This window comes from Mustela nivalis (assembly GCF_964662115.1).
Source record: "Mustela nivalis genome assembly, chromosome: 6".
Taxonomy (NCBI): domain Eukaryota; kingdom Metazoa; phylum Chordata; class Mammalia; order Carnivora; family Mustelidae; genus Mustela; species Mustela nivalis.
In genome coordinates, this window is record NC_139025.1 from 21,374,720 (window position 1) to 21,401,162 (window position 26,443).

At 36.3% G+C, this 26,443-nt stretch overlaps 1 protein-coding gene across 3 annotated transcripts in view; it reads right to left on the bottom strand.

Moving 5' to 3' along the window:
* Positions 1-10,053: 10,053 nt before the first annotated feature.
* The window catches only part of GTF2A1 (general transcription factor IIA subunit 1), a 44,025-nt gene continuing 27,635 nt past the window's right edge, over positions 10,054-26,443 (bottom strand). For all 3 annotated transcript variants that reach the window (XM_082736403.1, XM_082736404.1, XM_082736405.1), the window contains exons 8-9: positions 23,659-23,748; positions 10,054-13,153 (exon numbers count right to left, since the gene is read on the bottom strand). In XM_082736403.1, the coding sequence (XP_082592529.1) occupies positions 13,046-13,153; positions 23,659-23,748 (198 nt within the window). In that variant the 3' untranslated portion in view covers positions 10,054-13,045. The remainder of the gene's footprint in view (positions 13,154-23,658; positions 23,749-26,443) is intronic.

Here is a 26,443-nt window from a genome sequence, read left to right on the forward strand (position 1 = left end):
CTCAATATAGGAATAATACAAAAATAACTAAAGGGCTAAAATGTACTAGAACTCTTACGCTTAAGGATGATTAGTCAGCCAAAGACAATTGTGACCAATACTGAAAAACAATAAATACTACTACTAATAATAATGTCCATACATTGCTGTTTTGTGTACCTGTGAAGATTATAGGATATTGAAAGCTTAATGGAAAGAAAAGGTAAATATAAAGGTAGAAGCCCCTCTGCAAGGGAAGGAAGACGAGTCTTAAGCCATGCTTTGTTATTTCCACAGTTTTGCTGAATCAAACCTTGTTTACCTCGGCTTACCAAAAGATAAATGTGGAGGTGTGTGAATGCTGTATAGACGTGTAACTGAGCATGAAGCTCGCCATTGGCCCATGCAACATATCCTGCTTTGGCATGATAAAGCTTTCATGCTAACTGAATGCTTAACGTGGTTCCTTCCCAGATGAACTGAGCTATATACCATTAGGGTTCTTGGTTGCAAATACGAGAAATAGACTCTGGTTAACTGGAGCAGAAGGGGGAGTTGATTTATTTATTTATTTATTTATTTATTTTAAAGATTTTATTTATTTATTTGACAGAGAGATCACAAGTAGGCAGAGAGGCAGGCAGAGAGAGAGGAGGAAGCAGGCACCCTGTTGAGCAGAGAGCCCGATGTGGGACTCGATCCCAGGACTCTGAGATCATGACCTGAGCCGAAGGCAGCGGCTTAACCCACTGAGCCACCCAGGCGCCCCCAGGGGGAGTTGATTTAAAGGACAGGGTAGTCTGCAGAATCAACAAGAAGCCTGGATAACCAGCCTCGGGGAGAAATCAAGCAAGGGGAAGCAAAACCACAGTTCTGCCCCTGCAAAAATTTGTTTAGAAGGCTGCCACTGGCACCCTTACCCAAGACAGTCACTGTCACACCACTGGACCTGAACATATGTAAGACCCCTGACAGCTCCTATAACTTCATCCCATGCCCTCAAGATTTGAAGTCCTCCAATTTTAAAACTTACTACAAAGCAGCAGTCAATAAAACAGTGTGGCACTGGTATAAACACAAAATAGAGATCCTGGAATAGAGATCCCAGAAACAAACCCTTACATACCTGCTCAAATTATTTTTGAGAAGAGTTCTAAGGTTATATAATGGGGAAAAGGCAGTCTATTCAACAAACGGTGCTAAGAAAACTTGATATATGCAAAAGAATGAAACTGGACCTTCAGCTAATACTATATAAAAAAATTAACTCAAAGTGAATCACATACCTAAGGGCAAGACCTAAAACTATAAAAAAAAAAAAAAAAAACAGAAGATAACTCGGGACAAAAGCTTTTTGACATTGGATTTGGCAAGGAGTTCTTGGAGGTGATACCAAAGGCACAGGCAATGAAAGAAAAAAATTGGCAAACTGGACTTCATGAAAATTATAAAATCTTGACATCAAAAGACAGTATCAACAAAATAAAAAGGGAAACCATTGAATGGGAGAAAATATTTGCAAATCATCTATCTAATAAGAAATTGTATCCTGAATACTTACAGAACCTCTAAAACTCAACAATGACAACAACAACAACAAAAAAAATAAATCTGACTCAGAAATGGGCAAAGGACTTGAGTAGAAATTTCTCCAAAGAAGACACACAGATGGTGAATAGATACATGAAAAGGAGCTCAACAGCACTAATTATTAAAGAGCTGCAAATCAAAGCCACCATGAGATATAATCTCGTTAGGATGGCGACAATCAAAGAAAGAAACAAAAAACAGAACAAGTGTTGATGAGGATGTGGAGAAATTGGAACCCTTGTGCTCTGTTGGTAGGAATGTAAAACAGTACAGCTGTTAGAAAACAGCATGGCAGTTACTCAAAAAATTAAACATAGAATTGTCATACAATGCAGCAATGCCACTTCTGGGTATATCCCTGAATATTAGAAGCAGGGTCTCAAAGAGATATTTGTACATCTATGTTCATAGTAGCATTATTCACAGTCACTAAAATGTGAAAGCAACCTAAGGGTCCATCCACAGATAGACAGATAAGCAAACTGTGGTATATACATATAACATAATATCATGCAGCCTTAAAAAGGAAGGCAATTCTGACATAGGCTACATACAGCGTGGTAAAACCTGAGGACCTTGTGCTAAGGGATATAAGTCAATCACGAAAAGACAAATACTGTATGATCCGTCAAGGTACCCTACTTAGTTTAAATCATACATAAAGTAGAATGGTGGTTGTCAGGGTTTGGGGAAAAGGCGGAATGAGGAGTTACTGTATAATGGGTATAGAGTTTCAGTTTTACAAGATGAAAAGAGTTCCAAAGATGCATGGTGATGAGGGTAGCACACTTCAAAATGACTGAAATGATGAGTTTTTATGTTTCTGTCCTTTACCACAAAAAACTGAAAAAAAAAGGGGGGGTCACAGTCTGAGTGCAAGCATCAGACTGGGTACCTTGAGATTTTAGCCCCTGTTTCTGGACAAAGAGGCAGGGAAGGGACAACCTGCCCCATCCCATTTCCCTAACAAGAGCTCTAGCCTTGTTCTCCATCCTGCTTGGCATGAAGCAAAATAGGCAGAGTGTGCTGTGAAGCCTGAAACAACAAATGTCTCTCATTCATCCCACTGAAATCAAACAACCATTAGGAGCCTCTATTCTCACCATCTATTAAAACTAAGCTGGATGGCATCCCTGGTTTTCCTGCCCGGCGTTGCCGCCCTAACGTGGGGTATCCTCCGTGTGGACGTGCTGGCAGCTGAGCAGGAAAGGCAGTGGGCTCTTTCCAAAATGAAGGAGACGAACCTCTGACTTCCTTCCAGTTAACAAGCACATCACTTCTATTTAGCATCACTCATTCATTCAACACACATGTGTATGCCTGGCAAGGAATCTGGTCCTAGAAATACAGTTGTGAAATGGAAAGACAAAACAGCCTTGATGGAATTTATAGTCCAGTGACCCAAAATTCACCCCTAAGGAAACTCCCTATAGGATATTCTTTTTGTTTTGTTTTGTTTTTAAATTTGAGAGTGAGAAAGGGAGAACAAGTCAGGGAGAGTGGCAGAGGGAGAGGGGGAAGCAGACACCCCGCTGAGCAGGGAGCCCCACATGGGACTCAATCCCAGGACCCCAGGACCCCAGGATCATGACCTGAGCTAAATGCAGGCTTTTAACCGTCTGAGCCACCTGGGCACCACCACCCCCCCCATAGGATATTCTTTTCTGGAGGCTTTTAATAACAGCCTAAATTCTGATCAGCTTCATGGCCTCCAAGCCGCTATCCCTAAAAAGATAAAAATGACCTCAATGACCACTCAGCTTCCCTCAACCTAGGGGATGTATGAAAGTGTTCAGATGTTGAGCTTTTTCACATCTTAGAATTTATGTAAACAAATGATTATTAAGGAATGGAAATGACTCCCTTTAACTCAGTTCCCTGAAACATAAAACAACAAAGCAGCCCACTGTGCCCTGTTTCCCTAATTATAGTTAGGCGTATTTCACAGAAGGAGGTACAAAGCTGAGCAAACACAGACATTCTGATGGTTCCCAGGCACCCCCCTCTAGCCCCCCATAGCTTGCCCTGTGGCAAAATACAATTTACTTCTGAAAAGACCACAAACCTTTCAGCAGCTTCTCACTGATAGGCCCTGAAGAAAACAGAAAGGTCTAGGAGGGTAACTACTTGACTTTAAATTAATGGGAGATATCTATATCTATATCTAAATCTATATAGATATATAGATATCTTTTTTAATGGGACATTTTTGTAAATCATTTCACATCTGTTCTTAAAACCAACAGGAGGGGCTGACAAGTTATCACATGGGACCACAGACTCAGTGCCTAAGAACAGGTACAGTTGGTATAAATACATAAAGTCGGCTGGGTATAGGAAATGAAGTCCGATTCCTGCATTACAACTAAACATAAATAACCACCATTGTACACTGTTAAAACAAATACAACAAAACATGGCCAGGTAACATCCCTCTCTATAGGCTGTCTGCCTCAGGAAACAGAAGGGGAACCTACCTAGGTATTCGGCCTTCTGGGGGTAACTTTTATTAGTTGTACAACATTAGTCAATTTGCATCACTTTTGGGGGGTCTTCAAGTCTCAACTGTAAAATATAAAGCTCAAACCAGAAGAACCTGAAGTCCTTTATGTTAACAAAATATTTTCAGAATCCAGTATGTGCCCCACACTTTAAATACACTGTACTTTACAACAAGGATGCAAAATAACCATTATTGTGTCCATTTTTTCAGATGAGGAATCAAGGCCCAGAGAGTGTAGTTATAGCTGGCACTCAACTTGAGATATTCCACCCTGTAAAATTTTCCACTTATGTGTCTAGGGCTATGCTTACAGGCCCCTGCAACTCTAGGGAAGCAAGAGAGTAAAGACAGTCTCATCACCTAGGCCTAAACCAAGCCAGCAAATCAGCAGGGAAAATGCTTAATTGTATACAACTATATAGGAAGGCAAGGGCAGAGTGGGCAGGGGGTAAGATGGATAGAAATAAAGAGAAAGAATGACAAACAGAAAAATATAAAATCAGAATCTATGATAACTAGAAATAAAATGGATTAACTACTTAGCTGTGTAACTAAGGACCCTGTTTCTTTCCATCTTCTGCTCTGCCTCTGTATTTCATATGTCTGTTAAGCTTGGTTCTCCTCAAGGTCATGAAATAGCTGCTGGTGCAACAGAGCTATGTGCTTCCTCATATAACTCTGCTAAGAGAAAGAAATATTTTGTTTGAGCATTTCAAGCAAGAGCCCTGAAGTTCATGGAATGACATCTTGGGTCACACTCCCAGCCCTCAATCAATAACCGTGGCCAGAGAAGTAGGATAGCTGAAGCACCCGGAACCCAATCCCCATGAAAATACTATCTTATTGATAGATTCTCCCCTTTCTTCCTAGTTTACCGGGCCTTAATTCCTCATTCACCCTACTGATTCTCCGGGATGGCTTCAAAAATGTGTGACATGTGCAGTCACACAAGGCCCCACTTTTGGTTTAATGCTCTGCTGTCACCACCTTGAAATTCTTAGGAAGGTATGAACAATGGGCCCCACGTTGTCATTTTGCATTAGGTTGTGTAGATTATGTAGCCAGTCCTGTTAACTCCTCCTCTTCCCAAATTTCTGCATTGGGAGTGCCTTTCGGATTGGTTTGGACACTCTTAAATTCTCTATCATCTCTGTGTTCTGGCTTAGGTGAATCATTTCTGTGGCTTTCAATGCTCTCCATCCAAAGATACTACTTAGCTCAAACACCCCTGCCAAGCTCATCTACTTATATCCAACTTGCCATAGTGATACCTCAACCTGGATGTCTTAATGGGCAGTGCACACTTAAAAATATATAAAATATGAATCTTTTTTCATTTTTTTTTATTTATCCTTATTATGATCACTTAGCCACCATATAGTACATCGTTAGTTTCTGATGTAGTGTTCAATGAATCTTTTTATTTCCTCCCCCCAAATACCTCTACTCTTCCATGCTCACTACAATCAAGGTTCTTTGGGTAAATTTCTGTACCTTTACACACCATCTCCCTTTCCTGACTCAAAGCATTTGTGTGTTTATTGCTCCCTCTGTCCACCAGAATGTCTGTATCAAATTACATTTCCATAGGCAATCTATCATAAAGCCCATTTACCCACACCCTGACCATGACAGTTTATTCTTTCTTCTACTAGTCATTGGATAGGTAGAAAAATGGTTTATTGTCTTATTTCCTATTCTTTCAATTATGAAAAAGGTAAATTAATTGACATTTGCCTTTCTTCTTTGAAGAACTGATTTTTTTGTTCCATGTGTCCACCTTCCCTGGTAGAATATCTTAATTTATATGAGTACATTATATATGAAAAACATCAATTGTTTGTCTTAAAATGAGTTGGAATATACTTGGAACAAGGAAAGACAAATCATCATCAGGTCTCAATATAAGATAAAGCTTGGTAGAAGCAATAGGAATGTTCTTTACTCTGAGACCATAAAGATCGAAAGGGAGAGTGTTGGGGAGCCTGGATGGCTCAGTTGGTTAAACATATGCCTTTGGTTCAGGTCATGGTCTTGGAGTCCTGAGTTTGAGCCCCACATTAGGCTCCCCGCTCAGGGGGGAACCTGCTTGTGCTGTGTGCATAAATAAATAAAATCTTAAAAAAAAAAAAAAATTTAGGGAGAGTGTTGTGGGCAAAGGGCAAAATCAGGTGTAAATGCCATGTTTAGGAATTGAGTTTTGTATGTTTGTGCTGTCAGATGGGTCCCTATGTGGTTGCCACTTGTGCATCAGGACTTTGAATCAATTCCACATGGACTAATGGGCTTTAGTGAGACATAGCTACTTGAGTCAGGTCAGCAAGAGAGTAACGGGCCATGGTGGGGCCCTCCTCCAATGGACACATTTGAGATCCAGTTGAGGGAGCCTGACTCACTTTGTTTCTCCCTTTATATGAAAGATCAAGTACAACAAAGCAGCTTTGTCAGACTGGTTGATGGCAGTCTGATTTCGGGGTGACTTAGACTAGCTACTAGTGGTGTCAATGTTTATATTGACAGTAGGCCCAGCAAAACTTGCTGATAGATTAGATGAGGTAAAATGAGGGGGAGAAAGGGCTTCAGGGTTAACTCCTGGGTTTTGTTTTGAGTGGACGGTAGAGCTATTTACTAAGATTGGTTAAGACTAGGAAAGGAACAGGTTCAGATGACACTAAACTTCAAATCACAGTGAGTGGGAAAACAGTAGTTACTGATAAACAAGGTTTGGATAGGGAAATAGAAACAGGAATGAACAGTTTCTGTAACATTGTGTTTAACAAAGAGGGCTATTCTGGAAGTGCTCAGGAAGCAACTGGTATCATTTCAGTTCCATAACCTTCAGAAAGGTGAAGTTTGAAGGTAAGTGAAGACTCAGAATGTTCTTGATTCAAGAAGGCAAAATTCAATTTCAATGTGAAGGTCACAACTATAATTAAGTTTCTAGAATTATTTCTATTGACAAACTCAGTGCCCAATATAATCACTACTATTGTCTTCTGAATCCGTCCGTTGCAGAGGCATCATCATAGGCTGTTAGCCTGTGTCTGTGAAGGTAGGAAGGTAAGGAGAACACACATAAGTAACCTAGCCAAACTAAGATCTTCTCCGGGACCATTATTCCTTGCTAAAATATATGGGTATATTAACACCATTATTGAGCAGTTACTATGTGCCAAGGACTGCATCAAATGAAACGTATGCATCATCCCATCTTCACAACAGCCCTGAGGTAGTCAAGTTTGGCAACACAACCAAGTTCACACCATTACTAATTCAATCTACACTAGGATTAGAACCCATACAATTCAACCTCACTTTTTTGAAAAGGTGGCAACTATCTTACTCATCTCTGAGTCCTCCAAAAGTACTGGTCACAATTCCTGGACCATGGGAGATCACCATAGAGTTGAGTTGAGTGAGACTTAATATATGCTCTGTGCTCAATTTCTTCTCAGACCAAGAAAACTATTTCAAAACAAAAGTAAGCAACTACTTATATCTGCCTCTTCCTTGACTGAGGAGTGGGAAGGTTTACACAAAAGCCAACCATCACTAGGAGAGGGATTCAGGTCAGACTCAAGGTGAGGTAATCAAAGTTTCAGAATCTTTCCGTAATAGTATTTTAGTATCAACGTTTTTCTCCATAAATGAATTGGCAAGAATCCACTGACATTTAGGAAAATGTGTAATTTTTAAAAATGCTCCCATTCTACTAATTTTAGCTTTGGGAAAATTCGACCTATTTTAGACCTCTACTTTAGAATATGTTTACTTTGGTGGGGGGGGGGGGGGAGAAGAGTTTAAAGCCTTCTAACCGTTTTTCATTACCCTCTCCCAAGCCTGTCCTTCGCCTTTCTTCCCTCAGGCACTGCTCCAGCCACTGTGCTTCACTAACTCAGTACCAGGCTTGATTCGTTTAGCTGGAACCAAATCTTCCACTGCCTCAACTTCATCAGATCACATCTTCTTCTGCTATTTTTCACCATTAGAAAAAAAAAACAAAAACTTTTTGCAGCTCCACTAATCATTTCATATTATGCAAATAATTACAAAATTTGTAATTTGTGACATCTGGGTGCTTGCTGGTACCAAGCACGATTCTAAGAGCTTTACATGCTTTATACTCAAAACCACAGTCATCATTTTACAGAGGAAGAAATTGAGGCCAAAATGGTTAAAATCATCAACATAGGAGCTTAAAGTGCAAAAATGCAAGATTTGCTGGCAATAAATGTCTTTATTATGATTGTTTTAATGGTTAAAATTTTATTTCCTAGGTAAAATAGTAACAGGATAAAAAAATTACAAAAAAACCCTCCTTAATAATTCATTTGAATTAACTATAAAATTAAAATACCTAATTAACACCTTCTAAAATAACACCTTCTAAAATAAAATATATATGTAATAAAAACCTCAATAATCCAGTTCTCCTCTTATGCAATTATTTACAGACTCGGAACTAAGTTAAAGATTTAGCCAAACAGTAATTAAAATATGCCCTCAAATAATTTTATTCTAAGTAACCTATACTTTGGAGTAGAATTATTCCTTTATTACAATGTTAATTATATCAATTTTTAGTTACATTTTGTTGGTGTGAATTTAGCCCAATTTAAAATCCTGTGTGCCTGGAAAATACAACTAATTCTTCTTAAAAGCTACTAAGAACTTGTAACAGTTTAATATTTAGATTTACATCTCACCCTATTTATTTTGCAGGTAGAGGATTTAATGATACCCTTTTCTTTTGTGAAGTGGAACTTAACAATGTAAAAGCAATTTCCTTTCTAAACTGTATAGTTTTATTTAGTTATCTATATAACAGTCTTATACACTCGTAAGCAAAGCAAGCAACATTACTTTTTTAAATAACATCTTTAATTAAAGTTTTTGCAAAGGTAAAATATTAAACTTAAAATAGGTCTTAGTACATCAAAATACTAAGTTCTCTAATTGTATTCCAAGATGGTCTTTAAAACATAATATCCTGTATATCACAGAAGAGCAACCTTGATCTGCAATTGTACAGAATGAATTTTACAAACATAATAAATATATTTACGCCCTTACACATAACAGTATGTACAACAGCAGTTGACAATAGTAGCTCAGAACAGCGAAAGGATTAGCCCCTCCCCCAAAATTGTAGCCCTGACACATACTGGACCGATTTAAGGAAACTTGACTAAAATAGTAGTTACTAATTCAAAGCAGTTCTTCCCTTAAGAGAAGAAAAACATTTCTCTTGTTCCTCAAAATAATCACAAATATTAAGTTCGGTATGTTCTTCCTTAAATCATAAAAAATGACAAAAGATAGGCTAAGGCAGGTTTAAAAAGGGAATTATAAACTTCAGAATAATTTCCATAGCATAATAGATTAAAATGCAAAACTATTTAATATAAACTCATGAGGAACTATTTAAGCAACTATGTTTTAACCAATGAATTCAAAATCTGAAATAGCTGACTCAGACAGATAGATGGCAAACAGACATGAAATCAAATGAAAATGTACAAAGATGGATCAATAAAATATTCCATTGCACAAAAGTTCAAAAAAGTTCAAGATGAAGTAATCTGAAAATATAGGAATTTTCTCAAGTGGAAGAAAATGCTAAGTTATAAAGGGAACTCCCAAGAGGAAATTATGTGTTTTCCTGTACAAGGCATATTTACCTTTTGAAAAGAATGCTGACATTATTGCTATAAGGTAACCAAAAATTACTTAGAGGGAGACAACCCTTTTTTATTCCTCCAAAAAGCCAGAAAAAAAGAAAACCAAATCTTTGATTTTCAATATAGCAAAAGAAAATCTTTATACAAAAGCTATTATATTTTTATGTTCTTGCTAAAACCAAAATCTATTAGAATATGCTCTTCAAGAACATATTTTAATCACTATACACACCACGCAGATCCTGATATATTCCTAAGAATAACATCAAGGTGGCTTTGATTTTAAGAGAGGCAACAATATGTGATATGATGACATTTAATTAACAGAAAGAAATGTGAACATTTAAAAAATATAAAAGCCCAATATAAAGATCCCCCTCATATAACAGACATTTTACTCTAGGAACTAATTGCACATTAAAGTTGTTGTAGCCAAATGTGGCTCTCCACAGAAATTAAATGTGCTCTCAGGCAATTCAAATGGTCTGATTATCCAAACGACCACCAAAAAAGAGTACATATACTGAAAGGCACACATTTCCACACTTTACCTAGTAATTTTGTGTAAATTTTCCTTAGCACTGTTAACATTAATCTTTTTTTTTTTTTTTTGTAGTAAAAGGTGCCAACACCATCTGTGCAAATCTCAACAAATTCTCTTCTGAAACCTTTACTTATTTTCATAATACCAAGTCTGAACTATTTCCCCTCTTTGAATAAACATGTTATTTTTATTTTAAAATTCTGAAAGTGGGAATCCTTGCCTTTTTCAAAGGAATGACATTTTATAGAACCTAATGAAATGATTTGTTAAATACAATGTAAAAGCATGATTAAGAATTCAAGTACAGTAAAAGATAAGCAAGTGGCATTCTTATAGCAAGCCACTATAATAAAACCAAAACATTCTATCTGATTAAAAAGGAACACGATGCAGTAATATATAAGAGCACAATTTGGTATGCAGTGTTGTTTGGACCGGTTTTCAGAATTTTCACAGGTAAAAGAAAAGCATTTGCCAAGTATGCCATAATTAATATGCAATACACAGGTGCAAATACAAATGATTATTTCCTGCTTCAAAATAACCCTAGTGAGTCACTCTGAAAGCAGTGGTTGTTCATGTTTGAAAATAACGTTATAAAAACAGGCCTGTATACAATTCTACTATGAATACAAATGTTTGTCTACATAGAAGGCCCAAAACATGAGCTGTGTATCATATAGTAATTCAAGGTTCAGTAGCAGAAGAACTACAACAAGCCAAAGGGTTTCAATCAACATTGCAGCACTGCTAAACTTTTATAGGTAGTTCAGGTGGTTGACTTCTTCATTGGGTAAATACAAACCTATAAGCAACTAACTGAAGGACAACTGAAAAACAGGACTTCTGTGATTTCACTCCCTCCCTTCTCTTCTCCCAGATTCATTAACAAGAACAAACAAACAAAAAACCTGTGTGTGCTTTGAGTAGTGGGGTAAACAAACAAACCTCCCCTCCAAAAAAACTAAATTAATGTAGTAAAAAATAAAACCGTATTACACCAGTTAATGGTATCTAAATAAAACCTAACTACTAGCATGCTAGAAACCATCATTCACACCAAAGTTCAGAACATAAGTTAAAGGGACCAAGTTGCTATGTGGGGTGGGAAGTAGGGGAAAAAAAAAATTAGCCTTTTTAAGAAGTTTAAAGATTTCTGTTAAAAAAAAAAAACAACATATAACAGCTCACAGTTTTTCTTTGCAAATGTAAAGTGTTTCTGTTATTTCTGGAAACACCAAAGGCAAATAAAAGGAAGACAAAAATGGAAGACTTTAAAAAAAAAAAAGCAATGTACAAGTATCTTAAACACACGTTAATTTTGTCAAGATAGACCATGAAAAAGAATCAGTTATAAGAAAACACAGATGAAGTGTTCCTACAGTTCTCCCAGGCAACTAGTTCATACAGAACACAGCACTGCCATATTGTTCTTTAGAGGCTCTTACAGAATACAGAGCTGTGCATTCTTAATATACATATTACATTTCTATTATTCTTAATATACAAGTCAAATTTCTATGCTTTCTTCTCGATGTGCAAACTGGAGCCCATGCCTACATTACCAATGGCCTGGAAGGGCCACCAAATGAAAGAGAGGTAAATATGTACTTAGTGGCCCACCCCGTTTAACCCCAAAATTTCTCCCTCAAATTACCAAGTTGCAATTAAAAAAATTTGTTCAATTAGAATAGTTTTTAAATTCTTCACTAGTAAACACAAGAAACTTTTATAATTACTAAACTGTTTTAAAAAAAATCCAGGTCCTCACTACCCACTGCTTCAGTCAATGCACAGAATGTTATCTGAATGTCTGTTTAGCTTAAAGATTAAACACATATATAAGCATATACTTCAGCCCAACAGGAAAAAATCTGTATCTATTCTTATGTATGTAATTTCAGCTAGATGGTACCTCTGTGAAATAAAACTGTATTCCTGAGGAGCCATCCTGGGGTTTCTTCATAAGGAATGGGACTAAAAGAAACAAGCATTTTTGGTAAGGAAACCAAAGTTGTCATTTTAATTCTGTTTAACTCAATGAGGCCCAAGTCTTTAAATTAAGTTATATTTAATGAGTACAAAAACCTAATTAAAATAAATAACCATTCCTGGGTCAAATTTTGTCTCCAAACTGTGATTACTGATTACTTCCTTTAACTCTTAAAGAGATGTTTCATAAAGCAGGGAAGAAGAGGTATATATTACTGAGGGAGAATAGCTAGTAAAAATATTTAAGACCTATAATGAGAGTTCTAAGTTGTTTCCTTATACAAGTGATAAAATTCAACACCATAATTCTTACCCTTTTGTAAAAAGATCACACGCAATTTTTACCAAATATAACCACATACGATACGCAGTTTCAGTTCAATCTATCAAAAGGGAATTTTCTTCAGTTCGTTCCAAGTTTCTTCTGATTGAACCCAAGTTGAAGGAAGGAATATAGACAAAGCTTTACATGCTAATTACTGGTGGCAGGTACCTGTATTTAAAATCAACAGTTATGGTTTTCCAAAACCCCAACCTCCCCCACCCCAACAACCCCAGGTGCTACAGTTCCATGGCTTGCCAGTTAGTAGTGTCTATGTTGTCAAGGTCTCTTTGTTCCAGTAGCTTTGATTCTACTGCACTTTTCTGACATGCAGAAGTTAAGTTTTGGTTGGTGTATGTCCCAAGTTTCAAACTGTCCACTTTAATTTTTTTTAAGTTTCTTTGTTTTATTTATAAAAGAAAAGAACCAACTCTTCACCATTCTGCATCTCCAATGGCTTTGGAAAATATATAATCTCTTCCATTAAGATTCATAATGCCATCCTTGAGATGAAATTTCCACTTGTTTTTACTTCTGTGTATCTAAATAAATAAAAAAAAGAATGTAAAAGATACATTCAAAAGACAAAGCAAACAAAAAAACCCATTAATACACCAAAAAAATCTGTCTTATACATTACTACATTTATATTCTTTTAATTGATAATTGACATGTAACATTAGTTATAGCAGCACGATTCAGTATTTATATATATTACAAAATGATCGTAAGTCCAGTTAATACCTATCACCATAATACAGTTACAAATTTTTTTCTTGTGATGAGAATTTCCAGTATATAACATGTCATTAACTACAGTCATTATGCTGTGTATCACATCCCTATAACTTATTTTATAACTTCCAAGTTTGTACCTTTGACCCCCTTCACACATTTGCCCCAATCTACCCTCTGGACTCTAATAACCACCAATCTGTTCTCTGTGTCTATGAGTTTGGTTTTTGCTTCATTGTTTTTGGTTTTTTTGGCCTGGTTTATTGTAGAATTCACATACAAAAGTAAGATCGCATGATATTTGTCTTTCTTTCTCCTGTTCCACTTAGAATAATGCCTCAAGGTCCACCCATGTTGTCACAGATGACAAGCTTGCTTTCTTTTTTATGGCTGAATATTACATCATGTGTATATAAATATATATCACATTTTCTTTATCATTCATCCACTGATGGACCTTAGGTTGCCTCCATGTCTTGGCTATGGTAAATAATGCTGCAATGAACATGGGAGGGCAGAAATCTTTCAGAGTTAGTGTTCTCCTTTGAATAACCATTAAGAAAGCAGAATTACTGAATTATACGGTAGTTCTATTTTGGATTTTCAAGGAAACTCCACACAGGTTTCCACAGTGGCTATACAAATTTACATTCCTACCAAAAGTGTCTAAGGGCTTCCACTTCTCTACAACCATATGTAACACTTGTTAACTTCTTATTTTTGGGGGAACAGTCATTCTGACAGGTATGAGCTGATATTTTATTGTGGTTCTAATTTGTATTTTCCTAACAAACAGTAATGTTGAGTACCTTTTCGTGTACCTGTTGGCCATTTTATGTCTTCTTTGGAAAATGTTCAGTTCTGCCCATTTTTTAAACTGAATTGCTTATTTGCTATTCTCCATACATTTTGGCTATTTACTCCTTATCAGATATGTGATTTGCAAATATTTTCTATTCCGTAGGTTGCCTTTTCATTTTGTTGATGGTCCCCTTTGCTGCGCAGAAGCTTTATAGTTTAATGTAGTCCTGTTTATTTTTGCTTGTGTTGCCTTTGCTTTTGGTGCCAAATCTAAAAAAATTATGACCAAGATCCATGCCAAGGAGCTTAATCCCTGTTTTCTTCTACTTTTATGGTTTCAGATTTTTTTTTTTTAAGGTTTTATTTATTTGACAGAGAAACGAGAGAGGGAACGTAAACTGGGGGGTGGGATAGGGAGAAGGAGGTCCCCCCCGAGCAGCGAGCCCAATGCAGGACTAAATCCCAGGACCCTGGCATCACAACCTGAGCCCAAGGCAGACACCTAACAACTGAGCCACCCGGGAGCCCCATGGTTTCAGATCTTACATTAAAGTCTTTAATCCAGGCAGCACCTGGGTGGCTCAGTGGGTTAAGCCTCTGCCTTCTGCTCAGGTCATGATCCCAGGATCCTGGGATGGAGCCCTGCAGCGGGTTCTCTGCTCAGCAGGAAGCCTGCTTCCCCGCCTCCCCCGCTTTGTCTGCCTCTTTGACTACTTGTGATCTCTGTCAAATAAATAAATAAAATCTTTAAAAAAAAAGTCTTTACTCCATCTTGAGTTGACTTTTGTGTATGTCATAAGATAGTGGTCTAGTTTCATTGCTTTGCATGTGATTGTCCAGTTTTCCCAAAACCACTTATTGAAATGATTGTTGTTTCCATTGTATATTCTTAGCTCCTTTGTTGTAAATCAATTGAATACATATGTCTGGGAACATTTCTGGGTTCTTTTCTGTTCCATGGATCTACTGTCTGACATTATGCCAATACATACTGTTTTGATTCTTACAGCTTTGTAGTGTAGTATAAAATCAGAAAGCATGATGCCTCTCTCTCTTAAGATTGCTTTGGCTATTCAGGGTCTTTTGAATTTTGGAATTATTTGTTCCAGTTCTGTGAAAAATGCCACTGACATTTTGATAGGGATTGCACTGAAACTGCTGAATCTGTTTAACACTTTAAGTGGTATGGACACTTTAACAATATTAATTCTTTCAATCAATGAACACAAAATATTTTTCCATTTGTTTCTTCTTCAATTTCCTTCATCAATATCTTAAGTTTTCATTGCACACATGTTTCATCTGCTTGGTTAAATTTATTCCAAGGCATTTTATTCTTTTTGATACAATAAATGGAATTAACTTCCCCTTCTGATTGTTTATCAGCATATAGAAATGCAACATATTTTGTATACTGATTTTGTATCCTCCAATTTTATTGTATTTGTTTATTACTTAACAGTTTTTTGGTAGTTTTCAGGATCTTCTGTATGTAATACTTGGTCTTCCATAAATAGTGACAGTTTTACTTCTTCCTTTATAATTTAATTTGGATGCTTTTTATTTCTTTTTCTTGCATAACTGTTCTGGCTAGAATTTCTAATGCATTACACAATGGAATACTATGCAGCCATCAAAAGAAATGAAATCTTGCCATTTGCGATGACATGGATGGAACTAGAGGGTATCATGCTTAGCGAAATAAGCGGAGAAAGACAACTATTATATGATCTCCCTGATATGAGGAAGTGGAGATGCTACGGGGGGGGGGGGGCTACGGGGGTAGAAGAATAAATGAAACAAGATAGGATTGGGAGGGAAACAAAGCATAAGTGACTCTTAATCTCACAAAACAAACTGAGGGTTGCTGGGGGGAGGGGGGTTGGGGGAAGGGGGGTAGGGTTATGGACATTGGGGAGGGTATGTGCTATGGTGAGTGCTGTCAAGTGTGTAAACCTGGTGATTCACATACCTGTACCCTGGGGGATAAAAATATGTTATATGTTTATAAAAAATAAAAAATTTAATTAAAAAAAATTTCTAATACCATGTTGAAAATGGCAAGAATAAGCATTCTTGTCTTGTTCCCGATCTCAGAGAAAAAGCTTTCAGCTTTTCTTCTTTGACTGTGTTACTTGTAGCTTTGTCATGTATGTCCTTTATTATGTCGAGGTATATACGTTCCTTCTGATACTTTGAGTTTTTATCATAAACGGATGCTGAATTCTGCCATATGCTTTTTCGGCATCTACTGAGATTATCATAAGGTTTTTATCCTTCATTTTGTTAATGGGGTCAGTTGCCACATTGATTTGTGTATGCTGAATCATCTTTAGATCCCCTGAAACAAATTCCACTTCGTCATGGTCATGGTGTATGATCATCTTAACATATTTATAGCTGAATTCAGTTTGCTAATGTTTTGTTGAGGATTTTGGCAACTGTGTTCATCAGGAATATTGGCCTTTTAATTTTCTTTCCTTGTGGTGTCTTTCTCTGGTTTAGGTGTCAGGTTTAATACTGACCTTATAAAAGGAGTTTAGAAGTATTCCCACCTCTTCTATTTTTTGGAAAAGTCTGAGAAGGACTAGTATTAATTCTTCTTGAAGAATTTCTTCTTTATCCTCTTAGAGTTCACTAAAAACTATCTGGTTCCATGATGGTGTGCTGGAAGGCTTTTATTAGGAATTTATCCATTTCTTCTAGGTTGTCCAATTTCTTGGCGTATAACTGTTCACAGTTGTCTTGTGATTCTTTGTATTTTTGTGATATGTTATAACAACTCCTTTTCACCTCTGATTTTGAGTCTTAACCTTTTTTTTCTTGGTGAGTCTAACTAGAGGTATGTCAATTTTCTTTTTCTTTTCAAAGAACCAGCTCTTAGTTTCACTGATCTTCTCTATTATCTTTTTATTCTCTATTTCATTTATCTTCACTCTGATCTTTATGTCCTCTCTTCTACTAACTTTGGACTTCATTTGTTCTTTTTCTAGTTCTCTGAGATATAAAATTAAGCTGATATTTCTTGTTTCTTGACATAGGCATTTATCTCTATTCCCTCCTAAGAGCGCTTTTACTACATCTTATGAGTTTTGGTATGCTCTATTTCCATTTTCATTTGTCTCAAGATTTGTTTTCCTCTTTTGATTTCTTCTTTCACTCAATGATTGTAGAGTAGCAGGCTGTTTAATCTCCAAATATCTGTGAATGTCCCAATTTTTTTCTTGTAATAGATTTCTAGTTTCATACCATTGTGGCTGGCCAAACTGGTGTGACCTTTTTTTTTTCCCCCAAGATTGACTGACTGATAGAGAGAGAGAGAGAGACAGAGAGAGAGCGCGCACACGCGCACACACAACCAAGGAGAGCAGCAGGCAGAGGGAGAGAGAGAAGAAGCAGGATCGCCATTTAACAGGGAGCCTGATTCGGGGCTCAATCCTAGGACTTTGGGATCATGACCTGAACCGAAAGGAAGAAACAACCAACTGAGCCACCAAGGTGCCCCCAAACTGGTTTCTTAATAAAGTAAAATCTGAAAAAAACAGGGCGCCTGGGTGGCTCAGTGGGTTAAGCCGCTGCCTTCGGCTCGGGTCATGATCTCAGGGTCCTGGGATCGAGTCCCGCATCGGGCTCTCTGCTCAGCAGGGAGCCTGCTTCCTCCTCTCTCTCTCTCTCTCTCTGCCTGCCTCTCTGCCTACTTGTGATCTCTGTCAAATAAATAAATAAAATCTTTAAAAAAAAAAATCTGAAAAAAACAAAAACAAAAAACACCAAACCACCAGCCTATTCACTCATTAGGTGAGTTTTTAAAGAAATAAATATACCTACAATTAATATTATTTTACAGCTCTTAATACTTGTATTCATTAATAACAAAAAGTATCTTATCTTTGCCAGCTTTATATATACATGTGTCCCTTTTTCCACAGGAAATTTTCTACTAGCAAACTTTTAAAATAGGATAACCTTTGTTTTCTCTGATGCTTCTAGACCACGGTTTTGCCTTTTCTCTGTAACTCCTTTTATATCTACACCATGTAACCTTAGGCTTTTCTTCATTCTTATCTAGACTACTGGGACACTATCCTCAATACTGGAATCATGTTTATAACCATTCTCTTCCTCACACAGAGTAACAATTTCCATATTGCTAACTCTTCTGATACTATGGTCAAACAGTATTAATATCCATACTAATATTAGTATTTCTAACCTCTAATTACTTTATCTCTAATTCTACTTTAATTGTCTACAGGACATCTGGCAACTGTTTTCTCGATGGCCACCAAATTATCTTCTAGTTTACCACATCAATAGCCTCTTGTTACCTGATTTATTACAGTAACTTTCCAACTCCAGGCTTCACGTTCAACTTTCTTCCAATCTGCTTATAAATATTGTTGCCACAAGCACAGTTCTAACCAATCATCTCCACTTAACTATTTCTATTTCTAAATGACCTGGTAATAACTCACCTTCCAAGCTTATTTCCTACTTCCACATTCCTCAAAGACTGTATTTCAATCAAAATAAGTATCCCATTTCTACAAATTCAATTCCTACTTCAGGATCTACCTCAAAAACACTGCTGTGTTCTCCTCAAAGCGTTCCTTAATCACATCAGCTAAAAGTAGTCTCCCCTAATAATTTTCAGGGTCATTCCCAAACACATTTCTAGTATCATTTCTAAGTATATACAATTATGAAGAATTTCTTCTATCAAAGTAAAACCGCTTATAGTTTCCTCAAGACCTAACATGGAACATTATATGTGGCAGTATTTAACAAATACATCTGAGGGAATGCTGATCATCTGGTCACTTACAGATTTCAAAAACTATGTCCATCTGCAATTATGCCAAAGTGGTAAGGGCAGTGTTCAAATAGCACCAGATCCTGGGCACTCCCCTCCTTACCTTCATTTATAGTTTTTAGTTGTTTGCAATTCATAGACTGAAGGAGAAAAGGAGTTATAAAAGTTAATCAACTGGGGCGCCTGGGTGGCTCAGTGGGGTTAAAGTCTCTGCTTTCGGCTCAAGTCATGATCCCAGGATCCTGGGATCGAGCCCTGAATTGGGCTCTCTGCTCAGCAGGGAGCCTGCTTCCTCCTCTCTCTCTGTCTGCCTCTCTGCCTACTTGTGATCTCTGTCTGTCAAATAAATAAATAAATCTTAAAAAAAAAAAAAAACTTAATCAACTGAAATGACCTTTCTTCCCTTTCCCGATAAATCCCTTGCATCATTCAATTTTCAGCTTAAGCTCCCTATTTTCCAAGAAGGACCCATGGTTCTCCCTCTTCTCTGATCTAAAGGGACTTCAAAATCAAGCAGTTAAGGTTTTTATTTTCAAAAAAGATAATCATAGCTTAGAGAGGTTCAATGAACTGACCAGGAATATTTTGCTAGTAAGTAAGTGGCAAACATGATTCTCAAACACAAGACACTTTTGACTAAATCAGGCCATTTCATATAATAATCCAAAAATGCTCACTATGATAGATATTGTCTGAATATCCTTGCATAAAATTCCATGGTCTACCCTCCCAATACAAACATCTCCATGGCATATTCTTGGCAAGCTGTCATTCAATTTCTGCTTCAGTATGATTAGACACGGGGGACAAAGAATTGCAAATTAAGTTATTCCACTCTGGGCCTATTCTAAGTCTTTCATACTTTACCCCTTATTGAAATCTGCTTCCTCCAAGCTTCCACTCACTGATCCTAGCTCTATCTTCTGGGACTTAATTTAAAAAAAAAAAGAAGAAGAAGAAGAAAGGAAGAAAATCATACACTTAATGTATTTGAAAACTACTCCCACACTTTTCCTCTACATCACTGAATTAAGCTATATACACATTTAATATTTATCACATTTGTCTTTTTATTACAAGAAAATAGAGCAAAATAAAGTTAAAATAGCAGTTACGGCAGAAACTCTCATGTTAAGTGGTCTTGTATTTCTGGTCTAAGAATACACTATGCAGTCGGGGTGTCTGGGTGGCTCAGTTGGTTAAGCGACTGCCTTCAGCTCAGATCATGATCCTGGAGTCCTGGGATCGAGTCCCACATCAGACTCCCTGTTCAGCAGGGAGTCTGCTTTTTCCGCTGATCTCTCTCCTCTCATGCTCTCTCTCTCTCAAATAAATAAATAAAATCATTAAAAAAAAAAAAAAGAATACACTATGTAGATAAGATGTTAAACCTAACATCTTAAGATGAATGATTTGAATATCCAACAGATGAATGATTTGAATATTCAAATCCAATGATTTGAATATCTGTTGGATATTCAAGTCTGAGACTTATGCTCAGAACTAATCACTCTCCTCACCCAAACATGCTCCATCTTCAGCCTTTCCCATCTGAGCTGATGGCATCTCCATTCTTCCTCCTGGTTCCTCATCAAAAAATCCTGGAATCATTCTTGATTCCTCTTTTTCTTTTCTACCACTTGTCAAGAAGAGTCAGAAAATCCTGCTCACTCTTCCTTCAAAACACATCCAAGATTCAGCGCTTCTCACCACTTTGAGTACTATCCCCCTAGCCTAAGTCACCATTATCTCTCATTTGGACTACCACAGTATCTTAGTCTTCTTGTCTCAACTCTGCTTCCTCGGCACAGTCCACTCTCACCAAAGAAGGCAAGGTAATCTTTTTAGAATTAAAATGTAAGTGACACTACATCTATTTGAAACCCTCCAATTCGCTCATAAGAGGCCATGTCCTCACAAACTTTCATACACCTGCCCCACTTACCTCTGACTTAATCTACTAACTACACCCCTTCCCCTGCAACCCCAGTCCAACCACTCTCACCTCCATGCCACTGCTCACACACAACAGCTAGGCTTTGTTACCAGATAATGACAAGGCTAACTCTCCTCAAGGCTTTGTTCAAATGTCATCCATTCAAAAGATTTAACAAGACTAACCTTCTAACCTTTTAAAAACTCTAACCTGAATCCTTTCCTACCAATTATCAGCTTCTAACATACCACAATTATTTATTTATTACATTTTAGCATCCATCTCCCTTAACTAAACTTCCCAATGGCAAGGATTGCTTTAATTTGTTTACTAGTGTTTCTCAACCTCCTAGCACAGCATCCTGGTACACCAAAGACATTCTATTTATTGAATGAAAAGACTTCTGTCTCCTTTTTTTCTCTGACTCTCTAGGAAGAAAGTAGTAACTATCCAAAAGTGGGCAAATTTATTTCCAGCATGAACTGAGTGACTGCAACTTGAAAGACAACAGGATTACATAAGCAAAAAAGAGTGATGAGAAGCCAGGAAAAAGAAATTCCCCAGACAAGTAAAGAAACTGATCACATTCTTCTGTATTGACAACTTGCTAAAAGCAACAAGCTAAAAGCTTCAGGATCAAACAGTCTGTATGCTCAGCACTTCAAAAGAAAAGGCCCTTAAATTTCCTAATGACAAACATATTAAGTAAAATTGCCAATAAATAAGTCTGAAGCCTCAACACCTGATGCCATCAGTACTTATCTATCATAATAAGGGAGAACTCTGCTTCATTAAAGGTTTAACTATAATTTTTATTTGATTGGCAACATAAACTTCATTATTCTTTCTATAAGTTTCTAAAATTGACTCGTTGAAATTCTAAAGTTTAGTCTTCAAAAATAAAATCCTAAAATTCAAGTTGGCTCAAACCACTTCCAACCCCATTTTAATCATTCATAGAACACTAGCATTCTTTATTATTGACTAAAACATCAGGCCAAGCCCTCAAGAACTCATTTGATTCTAAAAATTAGATCTTTGTAAACTTTAAAATTGTTTATTGCTCAACACACTACTTAAAGCTATTTTCAATTTCTGTCTCAAACATTAAATTGTCTCTAGGAGCAAAACCAACCAATTTTAACATTTAAAATATTGTATGTACAATTTGTACCAGAGAATACAACCATTCTTACATTATGAAAATACTTAGAAGTATATTCTTCAGTCTAGCTAAGGTAAAGGACTCTACTGCCTGATAAATCTGACATCTTGAAACTGTGTTCTGACTAATTTGGTTACATGAGGTCTCTTTGAGATTTCCTGACAATATAAGGTATTTTCCTAACTATTTTAACACTAATACTCTTCCACTACACAATAACAAAAAATTACATTTATTGGGGAGCCTGGGTGGCTCAGTGGGTTAAAGCCTCTGTCTTCAGCTCAAGTCCTGATCCCAGGGTCCTGGGATCGAGCCCCGCATTGGGCTCTCTACTCAGCAGGGAGCCTGCTTCCCCCATTTCTCTCTCTGCCTGCCTCTGCCTACTTGTGATCTCTGTCAAATAAATAAAAATCTTTAAAAAAAAATTACATTTATTATAATGTCCCTGGTGTAAGGTTTTAAGAATGCTCACCCAAAAGTCACACAGTACAAAAGCAAATGCCCTGATAATTCTGTTTATGAATGACTTCACTGCTTTATTCTGTAATCTCACTGCAAGTAACTGGCTTGACTTCTCCTTTTCATTTCAAAATGATAAAACTGTTTTGACATTTCCCTCCATATATGTTTCCAGTAAGTATGGCTATTCATATGCAGTAAGGATGACTACTTATAAGATTCATTTCTATAAAACCAACACAAATGTAAAATTTTCATTACTTATAAAGGAAACTCATGCAAGGCACAATTTTGCATGATCATGACTACAGCTCCAGTGCCTGGCATATGCAGACACTAGGTAAGTATTTGTTTAGTGAATGAGTATGCTTATAAACAAAAGCCCAATTGCTTCTATTAAGGTTTTCCTCATTTGGTAAAAACCACTGCTGAAATTAAATTATAAATGCAATATAATTTGTGGACTTATTAGAAATTTAATGAGCATAGATCATTTTATTCCAAATTAATGTTTCAATAATTAACAAAATCTCAACAATAATGCTAATAACTGTAACAAAAAACGCTTGGCAAGTAGCAACCTTTTGAAGAATTAGGAAAACAAGAATTCAACAGTTAATTCTCACAGACCTAGTTTAAAAATACCTAGGCTATAAAAAATACAGCAAAGCTAAACAATTTTAAAAATGATTTTTAGTAAAAACATATTTGTTAGTTAGCAGTCCTGTTTACTGCCCTAGTTTTCTCCTTAGTAATAAAAAAGTGACAGGATTCAATTAAAGCCATTTAGTTTGGAGGCAGTTGAAACTAAAGGAAAAACTGGTTACTCTACTGGGTTATTAATGTTAAAGGACAACCCTAAAGTGACTGTTAACTTTGCTAGCGAGTTAGGAGATGGTATAAATTCAAAGAAGCCTACTTCTCCTCACGATGTCATTCTTAACATTTTTTCCAAATGTAAAGCCACATAATTTCTCATTTTATTAAAATAATCTACTAAATTTTAACAATGTCTACATTCACCCTGTTTATACTGAATGTAAGAGGCATCTGTTAACTGCCCAAATTTTTGGTAGAGAAGATACTGAGGGAAGAAATTACAACGGAAAAAATGTCAGTAACCTGATATAATCCTTACCTTATCATATTGGCATACAACAACATTTTCTGTATCAAAGAGCTCCTGTCCTTCCTCATCACTCACATCATCTTCACTGTTGAGGGGCTCCTACAATTAAGAAATAAAGAGTATTTATTTATACTTCATGTATTATTAGAAAAAGGCCCTTCTAATATTCAAGGAAAATACAATGACCTTGATGTTCTTGGAGAATGAAGGTTCAGACAGAAGCATATACATACATATATTTATATCAAACTTACTATTAATCAGCTGTGTTAAGATTTTGCCAATTTTACTGAAATTCCAACAAGAAATCAAAAATAAAAAGTTAAGGGACGCCTGGGTGGCTCAGTTGGTTAAGCAGCTGCCTTCGGCTCAGGTCATGATCCCAGCGTCCTGGGATCGAGTCCCACATCGGGCTCCTTGCTCCGCAGGGAGCCTGCTTCTCCGTCTGACTCTGCCTTCCACTCTGTCTGCCTGTGCTCACTCTCGCTCGCTCTCTGACAAATAAATAAAATCTTAAAAAAAAATAAAAATAAAAATAAATAAAAAAATAAAAAGTTAAGCTACATTAACGTTAAAGTCTGAAAAGATGTTTATCTCCTTCATTCTTTCAGAATAGCACAAGACTACTCTCTGTTTAAGAGACCTAGAAGGGGACCTAAGAAAATGTGAAGGTTTAATGAGATAATGGTACTATGTACCAACAGCAGCAGCAGAGCAAAAGGGAAAACAGTGGTAAAGTTGGAGGGGGGGAAATGGATTATAAAAGAGGCTAGGAATCTGGCTTTTCTCTATGTGGAGAACTAACTAATATTAGCATGTCTACCGTTATGATGGTGATTGTGGGAGGCTTATAGTCTAACTAAGGCATTTAGATTAAAAGGATACATGTCGGAGGGGTAAAATGGAAGGGGGTCTCAATCCCAAAAAGAATTAAAGGCCAAGACCTACTAAAGCATAAAATGACCAACTATGTTAAATCTGACCTCAGTTATTTGAGAAGACCAAAGATGTAACTCAGATTTCTAGTTAACAGAAAAAGAGAGTAAGACAAAATGAAAAAAGAGAAAATGTAAAGGAAAATAATCAAGTAGATATTAAGTCTAGGCTTATACCTCACACACATGTATATTTAATTTAAAATAGGTATCACCAATGTAAATATAAAAACAATTTATTGAAGCAAAATTCACATAACATAAAATTCACCATTTTTTCCATTTTAGAGCATACAACCAGTTATACTTGGTACATAATGTAATTATCATCACTATCTAATTCCAGAACGTTATCACCTTTACCATTAAGCAGTTGCTCAACCCCCATCCCCACCTCTCCCCAGCCCCCCACTAATCTGCTTTCCATCACTATATATTTACCTTTGGCTAGTTCATATAAATGCAAACATACAATATACACATATAACAACATGAGGTATGTATGGTTTCTTTAATTTATAATGTGTGAGGTTCATCCATGTTGTAGCATAAACTGGTACTTTGTTCCTTTTCACGGCTAAATAATACTCCATTAAAAATCACATTTTAATTTATCCATCCATCAACTGATAGACATTTGGGTTATTTACATCTTTTGGATTTTGTAAACAATTTTGAACATTCATGTACAAGCTTTTGTTTGAATAACAGTTTTCAATTCTCTTATACATATACTTAGGAGAATTGCTGGGTCATATGATAATTTTACACTTAACATTTTGAGGAAACACCAAACCATTTTCCACAACAGCTACACTATTTTCCATTTCCACCAGCAATGCAAAAGAGTTCCAATTTCTCCACATGCTCACCAACATCTGTTTCTTTTTTTTATCTCTTTTGATTACAGCCATCCTGGTAAATGTGAAGTGGTATCTCTTTGTGGCTTTGATATATGCATTCCTGTAATAACTAATGATGCCGAACATCCATTCACGTGCTTATTGTCTGCCTGTATATTCTCCTTGGATTAATGTCTATTAAAGTCCTTTACCCACTTTGGAATAGAGTTATTGTTGAATTTAAAAGTTTTCTAGTCTGGATATTGAGCCCATGTTAGATAGAGGATTTGAAATATTTTCTCCTATTTTATAGTCTGTCTTTTAACTTTCTGCATATTGTCCTTGAATATACAAAAGCTTTTAATCTACTAAGTCTGTTGTTGTTTTTTTAATCACCTGTGCTTTGCTGTCATATTTAAGAAACTATTTCCAAACCCAGTGTTATGAAGCTTCTACCCTATTTTCTTCTAAGAATTTTATAGTTTTAGGTCTTTAAGATCTTTGATCCATTTTGAGTTAATTCTGTGTAAGGTGTAAGGCAGGGGTCTAATTTCACTGTTTTGCATGTGGATATTCAGTTGTCCAAGATACGTTTATTTAATAAGATCATTCTTTTCCTATTGAATAGTCTTAACCCATGTAAAGATTTTTTAAGATGATAGCATACATAGCAGTATTCCACATTAAAAAAGATACAACTTCTAAAGCTTAGGGATCCAAAAATTTGAAAGTTAAAGAATGGAAAGAGCTATTATAACAGAAATAAAGTTGGTATGATTCCACTAATATAACACAAAACAAACTATATGGGCAAAAAAAGAGAAATTACTAGAGATAAATAGCATATAATCACAAATGGCTCAATTCACTGCAAAGTGTTTAAGTTTAAGCTAATATGCATCCACTTTTAGGTTCAAAATATAAAAAGCATAATGACCACAAAACAAAGAAATACACCATCATAGTAGGAGATGTGAACATATCTCCCTCACTAATCGATAATGGTGTAAGCACACA